Source organism: Bactrocera latifrons, unplaced genomic scaffold, assembly GCF_001853355.1.
Source record: "Bactrocera latifrons isolate USDA-ARS-PBARC rearing strain unplaced genomic scaffold, ASM185335v1 scaffold_130, whole genome shotgun sequence".
In the NCBI taxonomy this organism is placed as follows: Eukaryota; Metazoa; Arthropoda; class Insecta; order Diptera; family Tephritidae; genus Bactrocera; species Bactrocera latifrons.
Window position 1 is genome coordinate 16,543 of NW_017534742.1, and position 13,064 is coordinate 29,606.

The following is a 13,064-nucleotide window of genomic DNA, read 5'->3' on the forward strand; positions in this document are numbered from 1 at the left end:
AGTTGGAGGGCGCCGTAGAAATCTCGCCCAGGGCACTGCTGACAAGAATGTTGCAACTATAAACAGAAATTCAATTCAGCAATATTCTGAAAATAAGCAATATTATTGTTGCTCAATAAAATTGATTTCCAAAATTTACAACAACAGCACATTTCGTCGGCACTAAACCAGAGCGGAAGCCGTGCCGACCAAAATGAGGTTTGCAATTTTTCTATAATTATTGCTTACGTTATCATTATAGAGTATATAGAAATAAGTACTAGTAAGTAAGAATTCGGACATATGTATGTTATAGTAAATAAGCAAAATTTTGTATAAAAGAAATGTATTTAATAAAGAAACTGGAGTTCAACTTTACAATTCAAAAGAGCGATTAATTAATTATTTGGTGGCAACCATTAACTTACATACATAGCTGTTAAACTGGCAAACTTAACAGAGATAGATGATGTTGTCTGTTGTGTGCGATGGGTTATCTTATGCATTTGCATATTATCAACATAATCATGATTGTCATCACCAATGCCAACACGTATACAAAAAAAAAAAAAAATGCAAGAGCGCATCAAGGATATCGCATGATGACGTACGCACCTACAATAAAAACTATTGCCTTGATAGTAATCAGTAGCTCCGACTTAGGCTGGATCGATCATAAGAATAAATTTTCAATTAGTAGCAAACTGCCATAATATTCAATGTAATAAACCTGATTAAAAGTAATTTATATAGCTCAGAAATTGATTTTATCAAGTTTCTCTTCTAAATTCAAGCGAATAGTGTCAAATAGCACATATGTTTACATTTTCACTTTATTAACAAAAATTTACGATTTACTTTCCAATGCATATCTCGAAATATGCAAATTAACAAATAATTGTCTTTTGTTCTTCTCACTTTTAGTGCTGCAATAAATATACATACATACATATGTATATGTATATGCATATAAGTGACATACATATGTAGCTGTTGCTAACATACCATAAGTGATGCAAACTCGATGCGGTTTACATTTCAATATTCCAGCAATGTTCGAAGTAGTGTTACGTTATTGTAATATTGTTTATCAATTAATAAATACTTTGTATTATATGCCTTGTCGAATGGTTACTGATTTAGCTGTAAGTAGTGATAAGTATTTAACATTTATACAAAATAAATGTTTTTTCAATTCAACTACCAAACTGTACGAAATATAATAATGCTACTTATATAAATGTAAATTCTAAATATTTAAATGTATTGTAAAACTTAATGTATTATGACGACTGGCGTTTACTCTATTAATACTTACATACTATATATAGTTTCGCAAGCTTACTTTTGGTACTACATTTGTTTTCTTTTGCCATTATACTGGCTATTCGTTGAAAATAGTTCGCAAATTAGCATTTTCGGCTTACAATTTTATTTCGTGGACGCCTCTAAATACATTATTTATATATTTGAAATTGATATATTTCTGTAAGAAATGAAACCCAATGAAAAATCTGCTTTAATTACGATATAAAATAACTTACCTATTGCAATTTTTGCCAAGGCTGTGTTTTAAGGTCTCATAAATTCCCATTGATTCCTGAAAAATCGTAGCAGCTTTACTTATTCGAAATACAAGAGGAAAAGGACACTATGGCACGATTCGTATTTCGCACGGTAATTTTCATCGTTTATTGCAAGAAAATAGTTTTTCAAAATTTATACGCATTATTCCAGTGGAACAGTCGTTGATCTAAGAATCCGCAAAAGGTAACTAAATTACCAATGAAACCAGAATTTGTGTACGGAGAGCGGTGGCAGGTATATTTGTGTCGTGGAGATATCTTCACACATTTTGAAGCACTAACGAATCATTTGACATTGTTGTTTTTTTCCTTTTGTGCAATATGTCGTCGGTTTTATAAGTTTTTATTTGTTAAGGGAATATGTGCTGTAGTCGAAGCCATTTAACATGAAGCAGAATAACTAAAAATATTTGATAGATATATTATTAATATAAAGAAGAGTTAATTCACAAACAAAATATTTAACACCTTTGAACGGATCTGTGAACTGAGTTATATATTTAACCACACGAAATTAACACCGCAGGTAACTACGAAGAGAAAACCATCCGAGCTGCGATTATAGCATCCAAACATTGCAAATGGCGACCCGCAAAGTAACTTTTTCGTTTCTGATCAACAGCATGACACCCTTGTACAAAATGTCTTATTGAAGAACTTAGGACATTGTTACATAGTCCGGGTTGGGTTCGTTTTAGTATCCCCTTTTCACTGCTTATTCCTCTTAAATGCGTGCACGGATTTTTTTAAATTTATATAGCACGGATAGCCAATGAATTAAACTTTGGTTTAAATGTAAATTTATTGTTAAATGTTAATTTGTTTTTTAGATATAAGTAAGCAAAAAACGCACATTTTCACATTTGCTCAAACAATGGCTCTCTTCTTTTGAAGTTTTTGTTGCACTGCTTGCAAAAAATTTAACCAATTTAACACACACACATTCTTTGAAATATATTTAATTGAATAAATGATAAATTATGAATTTTAAGTTGCAATTTAATAAATAAAACAGCTTCCAATTACGTGTTATGAAATGTAAGCAAAATTACTGAGTATGAACTGTCAAACTGTCATAGTCCATACATACAATGTGATCCGCGCAATTTTTAATTTTTTTTGTTTTTTTTGAAATGCGTCGATTATACGCGTCAATTCGTTTCGTTCACATCGGAGATTTCACAATAAAACAAAGTACTCGATGAAACACATCAAGTAGAGCGATTTTTTCTGTTTGAATCTTGAGTGCACAAGCGAAATTTAAAACCAAGCAATTATTGTTATAGTTCTTGGAGTGTACAATTTTGCAAATTCAGCGGAAATTTCTGTTTACTCGATATTTTCCTTGTTCTTAGCTTTGCTTTGCAATGAACTGTTGTTGATTCTTCTGTCAAAACCTAACTGTCAAACTACAAGCAGTGTTGGTACTTTTACCATTAAGTAGTGAACACATAGAGAGCGACACGGCACAACTGCACGACAGTGAACTACAAAAGGCGTCGGGTATTGGTATTACAAATAATATAACAGAGCTATTTTATGCTTCTCTGTGTGAAATAAAGTCAGGTTTTTTAGAGCTTTGAATAATTTTACACATCACATTTTAGTGCCATCACTACTCGTCTCTACTGTTGTCGGAAATATCAAAATTTTTTTTTTTAATTTAGCAAGAACAACAACTGATATAAATGATTTTAATTACTTTCCATTGAAAATTGATAGCAGTGACTTTATACTGCATATATCGGCCAATATTTGAGTTACATCTATGCACTACTTATCGTGTTTTGCTCATAACGCTGTATCTTTGTGTCTAAAATAGATAAAATTAGGCGAAAACTTGACCTAGCCACCGTATAACTAATATCCGGCTGACTTAACTCAATATGATTGGTGATGACCTTAATAGAACCCAGGGAATACTTTTTAGTATGTGGAATGATAATAGTTAATAAATGAAATCGAAAATCCCATATCCTACATATAATGAATTTAGTTTTCTGATAAACCTAATGTTGAATACTTCGGTCAGTTGCCAGTGTTTGAGTTTTATATGTGCTCAGCTGATAGTCTCTGAAGCTAGCGCTGCATGTTTTAGGTTGTACATATGTTATTAACATTGTATAAGCTTTTATAAATAAAATAAAAATATATATATTTATACATATGTGCATATAGTATATTTATATATAAATTTCTTGTATTCCGATTTTCTGGTTGACGTTTTACACCATAAGGTATTTTCGTGGGTTCGTTTGATGCAAGTTGCAAGAGTAGAAAATGTTCGCTTGTACCCGAACTTAGCTCTTCCTTACTGGTCTTGAACGGGGCAACAAATCCATCCGTTTACATATTTTTATGGTAGGATTTCAATCTGGTCATCTCTCGTTTCCAACCGCTAGTTGACAGTTGACAGAGTTCAGGAGGTTTCGACGTTTAGCGATTGCTCTCTCCCTTCCAATGAGAGATGAGTTGGGCATGTCTTATCTCTATCAATCTGACATAAGATTGCTGAAACAATTTACTTGCCCACCAAGTCAACTACTGGTTAAATTACAAGTTAGTTACCAGACCAGAAAAGTCACCTCTTAAAGATTCCATGAGTTTCTTCTAGCTGAACTGACAAAACTAACCGAAAATCTTGTGTACATGTGGTTGCTCATTTCTTAATGTATGTATGTACACATATGTATGTATTACTTTCCATTCTCATTAAAGTAATGAAGTTCCGGTATGTATAGTTGCCGCTCATGCGACGTTTCTCAGGGCTATATACATATACATACATACGTATGTACATATTACTGAATCGAAATAAAACCAAATTGCAAACAATATAATATAGATTTTTATTTTATTTTATTTCTTTTTGAGTACATTTGGCTGATTTGATATCTTAAAAACTCACACAATTCAATATTAAGATCGCCTTTTGTTTTTTCTCCATTTGCATTCTAGCAGATACAAATGCAAAATTGCACTCGTGCGTACATATGTACATATATACCCGTATCTGTGTGCCTCTCCACACTGTATAATTTTCATGGCTTCATTTTATATATAAGATTTATATTTTTAAATATTGAACAGGTTGTACCCTAAGCTGTGTGTGGACGCCGATGAGTAAATGTGAAAACTATTCGAGTTTTGCATTGTTTACGTTTATGACTTTCTCATCAAAATTTAAGGTATGTATATATGTATGGAATAAAAGAAAATTGGGGAAGTTGTTTATGCCCTTCCGTATGTAAGTGGGTAAATAAGGTATTTAAGTCTCGTTAATTAATGTTTAAGCAGGCTTTTCCTTATTTATAGCCAAAAGATACTGATTGGAGACACAGTAAATCGTAACATTTACACTTATTTTATTTTCCTTACAATATAATTTTAATGTCAATACAGAAAATCGAAAAAGAGTACATTTGAATTTTTTGAATTTCGCATTTAGTTAAACTCATTTATATTTAAAATTAAAAATTTTGTATTATGATTATTTTTAATAAATTTTTTGTCAAATCACAGATTTTGTTTTTGTTCTCAAAATTTGTCTTTCAATTTATACGACGTGTATATACTTAATTTCGAAATATTCGTTAGGTGTAGAAGAGCAAAATTTTGAACATATTCTTATTGGGTCTCAATTAAGATTAAAGTTAAATTTCTTTCAATAATTTTGACTAAAGTACAATAAAATTTCCAATTATCTAACGAGTCAACTCTTTTATTAAAACACTTTTTCTTAGTATACGTTTTTTATACAATGGTTTTGAATCATGATGGATGTGTTTGTGATATGCGCCGCTTTTGTGGAAGTCTCCCTGAGAGTTTTTCGCCCCTGAGTGGTTTTTGTGTGACCCGACGAGCTTAAAAACGAGGTATTTCGGCATATTAAAACAACTACGGAAATCAGTTTAGGCTGTTATTTAGCGCAGCACTGTACAGAGTGGCAGGCCAGCATTGATAGAATTACTATTTCGAAACATTCTTTTTGTTCCCAAAAAAAGTGAGTTGCTATTATATACCGGTATTCACAAAATATTGTTGGCCATAACTAAGTAAATAATCTCTTCTCCATGTGCACAACTGTACCAAAGTTAAATTAAAACATGTATAATAACCGCTCAAAACAAAAGGTCAAGGCAAGGGTCAGCAATAAACCATTCTAGCTCTAGAATATGTTATCTGCCGCAAGTTCGAACAAAGATTTTCAGCGATTGTTAATTTATTCTTTTCGAGCAGCCAATTAGTGTAAAAAATAAAAGCCAATGAATTTTTTTTTTTAATTTTGTTATATTTTCACTTTATCAACAAATTCAAAAATGGTTTAAGAATTTAAAATTTTAGCGGCGTTCGTGAAAGAACGCATTTTTAATTTTGAGAAAAACTAAAATTAACTGTAATGGTTATAATATGTATATATATTAAAGCAATAAAATAAATACAATACACTCTTTTAACTTATGTACAAACTAATTATAATTTGTAATTGTGTTTGTATTCTTTGTATGTGTGTGGGTGTGTATAAATTTAGATGATTTGAGTCGCACCAAAAATTAAAAAATATACATAAATAAAATCATATAAATTTGCACGTGAGGCCTAAACATAAATTTTGTACAAAAAAGTATTTGCTTAACTCATAGTATTATTTGAATACTCTTATTTTGTGTAAAAATAGTTAACAGCCAAACAAGAATTTTGTATGTAAATTTGAGAGAAAATAGATCACAGTTTGTTGTATGTTTTTTAATTTTAAATGTTTAAAATTTTGATAAAAAAAAAAAATTAATAAATTATCGCGCATGAATACCAACACACGGCGTTATTTTTTTATTATTTTTTTTTTTTGTATTTTTTCATATTTTTGTTTTAAACTACACTTACGAAAAATACGAATTCATTAAGTATTAAAGAGTACAATAGACAAAAACAAAACAAAATTAAAATTAGTTAAAAATCATTAAAAATAAATTATACAACTACAATTTAAGGAAACTCTGTCGTCTACAGCTAGACACATACACGTAACCTACATGGCGCCTATGCAACTACATGTCTACATACGCGCTTAAACTTTGAAACATTCATTAGCCCTGAGTCGATAGCTGTTAGCTGAGTCACGTGATGGAAACGCTCTTGGCTTGCTTTGCGAAGTATTGAAACTCAGCGGCAACTGTGCCGGCGCACTTGGCGCTAGTTGGCACTTATGCGCTGGCCAAAGGAAACCCTACAGGATCTGTGTTAAGTCACCGAACCGTGCAATTTGCACGAAAGTCCGCCACTAACTGTACAATGCGCGCTTGTTTATTAATCTACATATTTTGACTTTTGCCGGGCACGGTTTGATTAGTTGGGTGCGCAACATTGGCTGCTTGTGGTGTGACTTTCGCCGTGAATCTGCTCTTGTGCTACAAGCGCTCTTGTTGCTAGCGTCTTAAGCTGTCTGTTTGCGCTTAAAAGCCTGCTTCTGTTACATTTATGCCTTGTTTTTGTTCTGTCTGTTTAGAAATACATATTTATTTGTTAGTTTATAATTTATAATTTATAAGTAATATTTCCTGAGTCAATTTACGGATATGCGCAAAATAGCAATTCGACAGTGGCGCTGCCAAGTCGGCGCGCTTGATACTGGCGAAGTGTTATTTTTGTTTTTTAAATGCTAAAATTACATGTTCCTGTTTTGTTGTTCTCTTCTAAATTTAATTCGTGAACTTTAAATATGTTTCAACTTATAGTTTCCTTGGCATATAATTACTTGTTTTAAGTTTGCTTTGATATTTACACGCTTACATAGTTAATAAAATTGTGTTCTACTTTGAGCGATAACCCTTTTAATGTACATTTAGAAAAATACGTTTTTTTTTTTTTGTTTTTTTACTTTTAAAACTTTTTTTCTACAATTGCCACACTTTCGCTGTGAAAATTGTGCGATTTCCATTGGTGAAAATGAAAACCTTGAGGTTTTTGAGGTTTTTCGTACTGAATTTCTTGACGTTTTTCAAACTGCTTAGGGTTGCAAGTGTGTTTTTCTTCTACTTTGTAAATGTGTGTTTGTACATATTTTATGCAATTACAAATCTAAGCTTCCAAAACAGTTGTGCAAATCTATTTTATTTACTTTTTTATATATTTTAATATTTCTTACTTTTTATTTGCATTTCATTTTCCTTTGTTTGTATAAATTTCAAGTAATTTGTACTTCACTGGTGAAAATCACTGAGTTTGTTGTTGTGCATTTTGCCTAAATATATGCCTGCGTCTTTCATATATATATATATGTGTGTGTGTGTGTATAATTGGTCACTTACAGTTAGATTTGTATGCGTGTTTGCGTGTGTATTGTATACATATACATATGTTTGTAAGTTGCAATAAATTTCTTAGATTCCATTTTAGGGTTTAAATTTGTATGCTTAAATGTAATGCTACGTTTGTTTTTCTTTTCTTTATATTGTTGTTTTATGTTTTTGTTTTTGCTTCTTCATTGATTTAATATATTTAATTGGATAGAAAAAAGAACATTCTACTGATATTAATCCCTGATAAAGTTCATTTTACATTTATATATAATTAAGTTTAATTAATGCATTTAATTATGTATGTATGTATGTAATTATGTATAAATTTTTGTATGTACATACAATATACTACATATGTAAGTATCCAGATTTGCAATGAACGCAATAAACTATGCGATTTTAGTACAAATTGGTCCTCCGCCTCTTCGCCCTATATTTACTTTATTATCATAATTAATTAAAAAATGCAAACGGCTGAAACCGTGTTGGCACCAAATTACGCCTAATTAAAATCACCAATCGCTGCCAGTTTCTTGTGCTGATCTGCGTATCTATTTCCAAATGGTTTTCTCTTATTCTTTTTGCTAAACACATCTTAACACTTCACCAGACTTTCTAACAATTACTCAGTTTAATTAATTGATTTTAGATTTTGTTTTTGTTCAATTGGAATACATTTGATTTTCAGAGATTTTGTCGCGCCTTCGAAACGAATTCAAAATTAGTAAATGTAAATAGCGAAACACAAGAAACCGATCACTAAACTCTATGTTGCACAATAAACTATTTGCTCCACGGCCCTCTCCATATGAAGGCAGAGACGTGCACCAGCAGGGGCGTTGGGAATTGTGCGTTGATTTATTTTGCTTTTTTCGCTTGATTTCTGCTAATCAGTTTCAATTTTGCTAGATAAGATCCGAAAGGTAAGTTGCTAACTTTACGTATACGCCATGATATGTACAAGTATGATAAGGGGAAAGCAATTGCCAACCCCCCGCCGCTGTATTCGCCTCGTGCCAGCTATGTGGTGGCCGTACTCACTATTTAAGTCCTTCATTCTCTTTCCAATTTGGCCAAGAACTATCGTACAAGTATGGTTTCAATGCATCTTAGCTTTGCAGTAAGTAAATAATTCATAATAATTAATCTAACGGTAATTATAAGTAAACTAGGATTACATGTAGCTACATTAATAGAAATTAGACGTTCTCAATACCACTAAATATTTGCTTAAAACTGCATATATATGTGTGTGTGTGTTTATTTACAATGATCCGTTCGCTTATACTTATGCAACTCCTCCTCCATTGTTGCACTTCTGTACAAATATCTTGCTGTGTGTGTGTTGTTTTCTTATTGCATTTGAAGCCAGTTTACAGCGATTTGCCGCCCTATCTTCGCTTCCGTTATGTATTGCACTTGCGCGGCGCTGTGACCGCGCTCTTAGCCGCGTTCCACATGCATTCGCATGTTTGTATGTGTATATGTGTGTGGGCAGTTTGTGAAATAAAATGGACCAAACTGATTCCAAATTACATGCAGCAATGTCCAAGCATTACTCAATTACAAGTACAATAATCAAAATAAGTAAATTAGTATGCTCGCCTCTGCAAAAGTAGAATTGTAAATATGTATGTATGTATGAGTTTACATAAATCCGATAGCCGACTGCGCGCCCACGCGGGTTAATTTAGTGGGTCCTCTAGAAAATCGCATTCCATCTGAAATCCTATTGAATGCCCGGCGGTGGCTGTCCCAGCTCGCTGGTGAAGTCAAAGAGACTGGTGCGCGGATGCGTCAGATGGTGGTGATGATGATGGTGTGGTGGCACGAGCACATTCTTGATGGCGGACGTCTTCAGTAGGCGCTTTAGCATGCCGCTTGAGCCGCGATGTTGCAGGCTCTTGTGTGTGGTGAGCGAGTTCTTGGTGCGATAGCGTCTGTGGCAAAACTCACAGACATACAGTGTGTCGGACTGTTCGTGCTTGTCCTGGAAGTGCCGCTTCAGCGAGTAGTAGCACGAAAAGGTGCGCCGGCAGTAGGGACACTCCTGCGGCTCGTTGATGCCGCCGCTGGTGGGTGGCGGCATGCGCAGTGGCATTTGTGGTGGTGTGCTAGTCAAAGTGGGCGTTGCAGGCAGAGTGCTGCCGCTGGCTGTGCCGTTGGGCGTGATGTTGCCGCCGCTACCGGGACGTGGCGGCGATGAGCTGTGCATGTTGAAGAGGTTTCCGCCGACGCCGCTGCCGATACCAACGCCGCCGTTGCATGCTAGTGAGCTCAGTGAAGAGGGCGACGGCGAGGTAAGCGCTGTAGGCGGTGACGGTGGCGATGAGGCCGTACTGGTGGGGGACGTGGCTGCTGAGCGGATGGCTGTGTGTGCACCTAAAGGGGGAAAGAGGACAAGCAAAGGGTAAAGAAAATTGAGATTAGTAATCGATGAAACAGAATCCGGCGTAGCATGGTCTCTTCGAGAAGTAAAAGGAAATCAAAAGAGTGTGTGTGTGCGCGTGTAAAGAGTGAGATAGAACGCGTAGAAATGAGAAATAATATTTATTAATATACAAGTATACAATTGTTTACTAGCGAAATGTTTGAGATAGAGTTCGTATTATATTTAAGTTATTATTTTTTTAAATTTAAAGCGAGAGGAGAGGTAGCTGGAGAGAGGCTTAAACTAGTTGAATTGTGTAAGAGTAAATGTGGAAGTATTCGAAACCTCCTCTAGGTTAAATATACAAATAATTTAGAATTGGAAAAGCAGTTTGTATGATCTGTAGTGATCGCTCTAAAAGCGCGATTTCAAAGAAAATTAATCTTTTTTTTCTATAAAATATTCTAAATAAGTACTCCAGCAGAACTCCTTTTTTAAAGCGAAAGTTGAAAAAAGTTTGCGTAGTTGAAATTTATAAGAATGAAGTAACTCGACTAACACCCAAGAAGGCGTAGAACTGCTGGCGAGAGCATCGCATCGCATCATCGCTTTGTTTTTCTCTGTTTTGTTCTTCTATTTAGCTTAGTTTTCGGATAGGCAATTCTACGCGCTTACTTGAGTTACTTAGCGTAATATATATTTTCCAACAGAAAAATCACTTTTAATGGTAAATAAATATAATAGAAAGAGTTCGAAATATATTTACATAATAAATTAAGACAAAATCACAAATGAAATGCTCAAAATAACAAATACGGCATGCAACAATTTTACTACTATCTAAATGTGTATATGAATATTTGTACATATGTACATGCGTATGTATCGATAAGCGTTAGATTACAAGCTACGAGCAAGTCAGAGGGAGTCAAGCAAGCGGCATAACAGTAAAAATAAAAGCGCAAGCAAAAAGGCAAAGCAAGCGCAGTTGTTTGATCGGCGCATGAATTTCGAGTGTGTGCGCATGTGTGTGTGTTTTGTGCGTTAATTTATATATGAACGAGTGAGAGGAAGTGAGAATCTGGCATACGTATGTATGTATGTGTATGATGATGATGACGAAGATGAAGTTGATGATTTCGGTTGTTGACGATGACATAAAAATACAGTAATGACGCCGACCAATGTCGTGTGTGTGCTCAGCTGATGACTTCTAAGCTGATGAGTAATGATTAGCTGATGAATTAAGTAATCTTAAGCAAAGATAATAGGCGTTTTCATTACTTAAATTACTTATGCAAGGACATACGTAGATGACGGTCTGTAAAATATAGCAAAAACTTACCAAACTCAAAGGAGATGTACTAGATACATTCTAAATTAAGTATGTTCATGTTGAGTTTATAAATATTTACTAGGGAAGAGATTTAAGAGTATTTTTAATTAGAAGAAGAACGCAGTGGAGTTCCAAACAACGAGGGCGTGTGACGGAGACAATAGGAAAGAATACAGAGAGAGATACTTATATATAGACTGATTTTAGCTACTAACTTCTCTCGGCATCAGTACGAGACTCCGCCAAAAGTTCAGGAGAGTTCATAGCGTCAATACGGCATTTAAGATGAAATAATACGAAGAGATGACTTACAGAAGAGACCCCTGTTGAATAGGTTTATGTAGCGGAGCGGAGTGGAGAGAAAATAAGAACAACAATCAAAATTTCTCAGCAGTAGAACCGTACAGTATATGATTATTTGTACAGCGATAAGCGAAATAAGTTTTAAGTTCAGAAACTAAAAAAAAACAATTTTTCGGCGAATTTAAAATTGTCCTCTTAAAATCTCCAATCTTTTAAATCTTATGCACGTCATTATGTACATAAATATGTATGTATGAAGAAGCTTACTCAGTATAAGAGAGATAAATCTTAAAAATAAATAAAAAATTAAAAGTAAATAACTGTTTTAGTAAAAAAGCGAGAAAGAGTTAGTCGAACTAGTGATAAATCAAAGAAATAAGCATTACCAAGGAACTTAGCGGTTAATCTCAGCAGAGGCGTGAGGTTGAAAAGTGCAGAGCAGAAGTGGACCCAGAAGCTGTTTTACTAGAGCTCCATAGCAGCTCACTATTCTACTTGTGAAAGTACTCGTATATATGTGTGGACAAATGTAAGAATGGACACTAAAGAAAGTTTTCAGGCGGCAATCAATATATGTACACATGTACATATGTATATTTGCATGTATGTACATATATATGTATGTATGCATTCGTGCTTTCTTCACCAGATGATTGTACTTTCGTATCCATTGTGCATAAGTATGTACATATGTATTATTTAACTACAAGCTGACAGAATGGATAGTGGAGTGTCTTTTGGATAGCATTTAGATAATTAGCCCAACGGTATGGTAGAATCAATACGAGATATCAACAATACAACAGTGAAATATTATCTATGTATGTAATATAACGTTGTGAATGAGAACGAGACCTTTAACACTGATACCCGGACATAGGGTCCAATTAATTGAGAGAGATGTATATATAGAGAGAGAAAGAGTGAGTGATTGTGTGAGAAGATTCATTACAATTACGGAGAGTTGCACTTTCTAGTGTCGTGGAGTGAGTTTGATAGTGTATATGTGAGAGAGAGAGAGAGAGAAAGAGAGGAGATTGTTAGACCCAAAAGGGATAGTGAGGGCCAATAGGTAGAGTGAAAGTCAACGGTTTAACAGAAGAAGATATAGCTATATTCATAATTATTTGAGTGGATATAGTCCGTGAACGTGAACTAACTACTTGTAATAGTTCCAGTTTATTTTCGCT

At 33.9% G+C, this 13,064-nt stretch overlaps 1 protein-coding gene and 1 long non-coding RNA gene across 4 annotated transcripts in view; both read right to left on the reverse strand.

Annotated features, from left to right (window-relative positions):
• Positions 1–352: 352 nt before the first annotated feature.
• Positions 353–2,421, reverse strand: LOC108979019. 2 transcript variants are annotated; one of them, XR_001994150.1, is made up of 4 exons: positions 2,034–2,421; positions 1,524–1,965; positions 1,298–1,465; positions 353–1,122 (listed from the first exon to the last, which is right to left on the reverse strand). It is a non-coding gene; the product is annotated as an uncharacterized LOC108979019 (long non-coding RNA). The 2 variants fall into 2 exon arrangements; XR_001994149.1 differs by having other exon boundaries at positions 1,115–1,465.
• A 3,539-nt stretch (positions 2,422–5,960) lies between these two features.
• Positions 5,961–13,064, reverse strand: part of LOC108964938 (broad-complex core protein isoforms 1/2/3/4/5) — a 61,261-nt gene continuing 54,157 nt past the window's right edge. Inside the window, exon 8 of one of the 2 annotated variants that reach the window (XM_018926984.1) lies at positions 5,961–10,246. In XM_018926984.1, coding sequence (XP_018782529.1) covers positions 9,594–10,246 — 653 coding nt within the window. In that variant the 3' untranslated portion in view covers positions 5,961–9,593. The remainder of the gene's footprint in view (positions 10,247–13,064) is intronic. The other variant, XR_001993061.1, reaches the window with a different exon arrangement.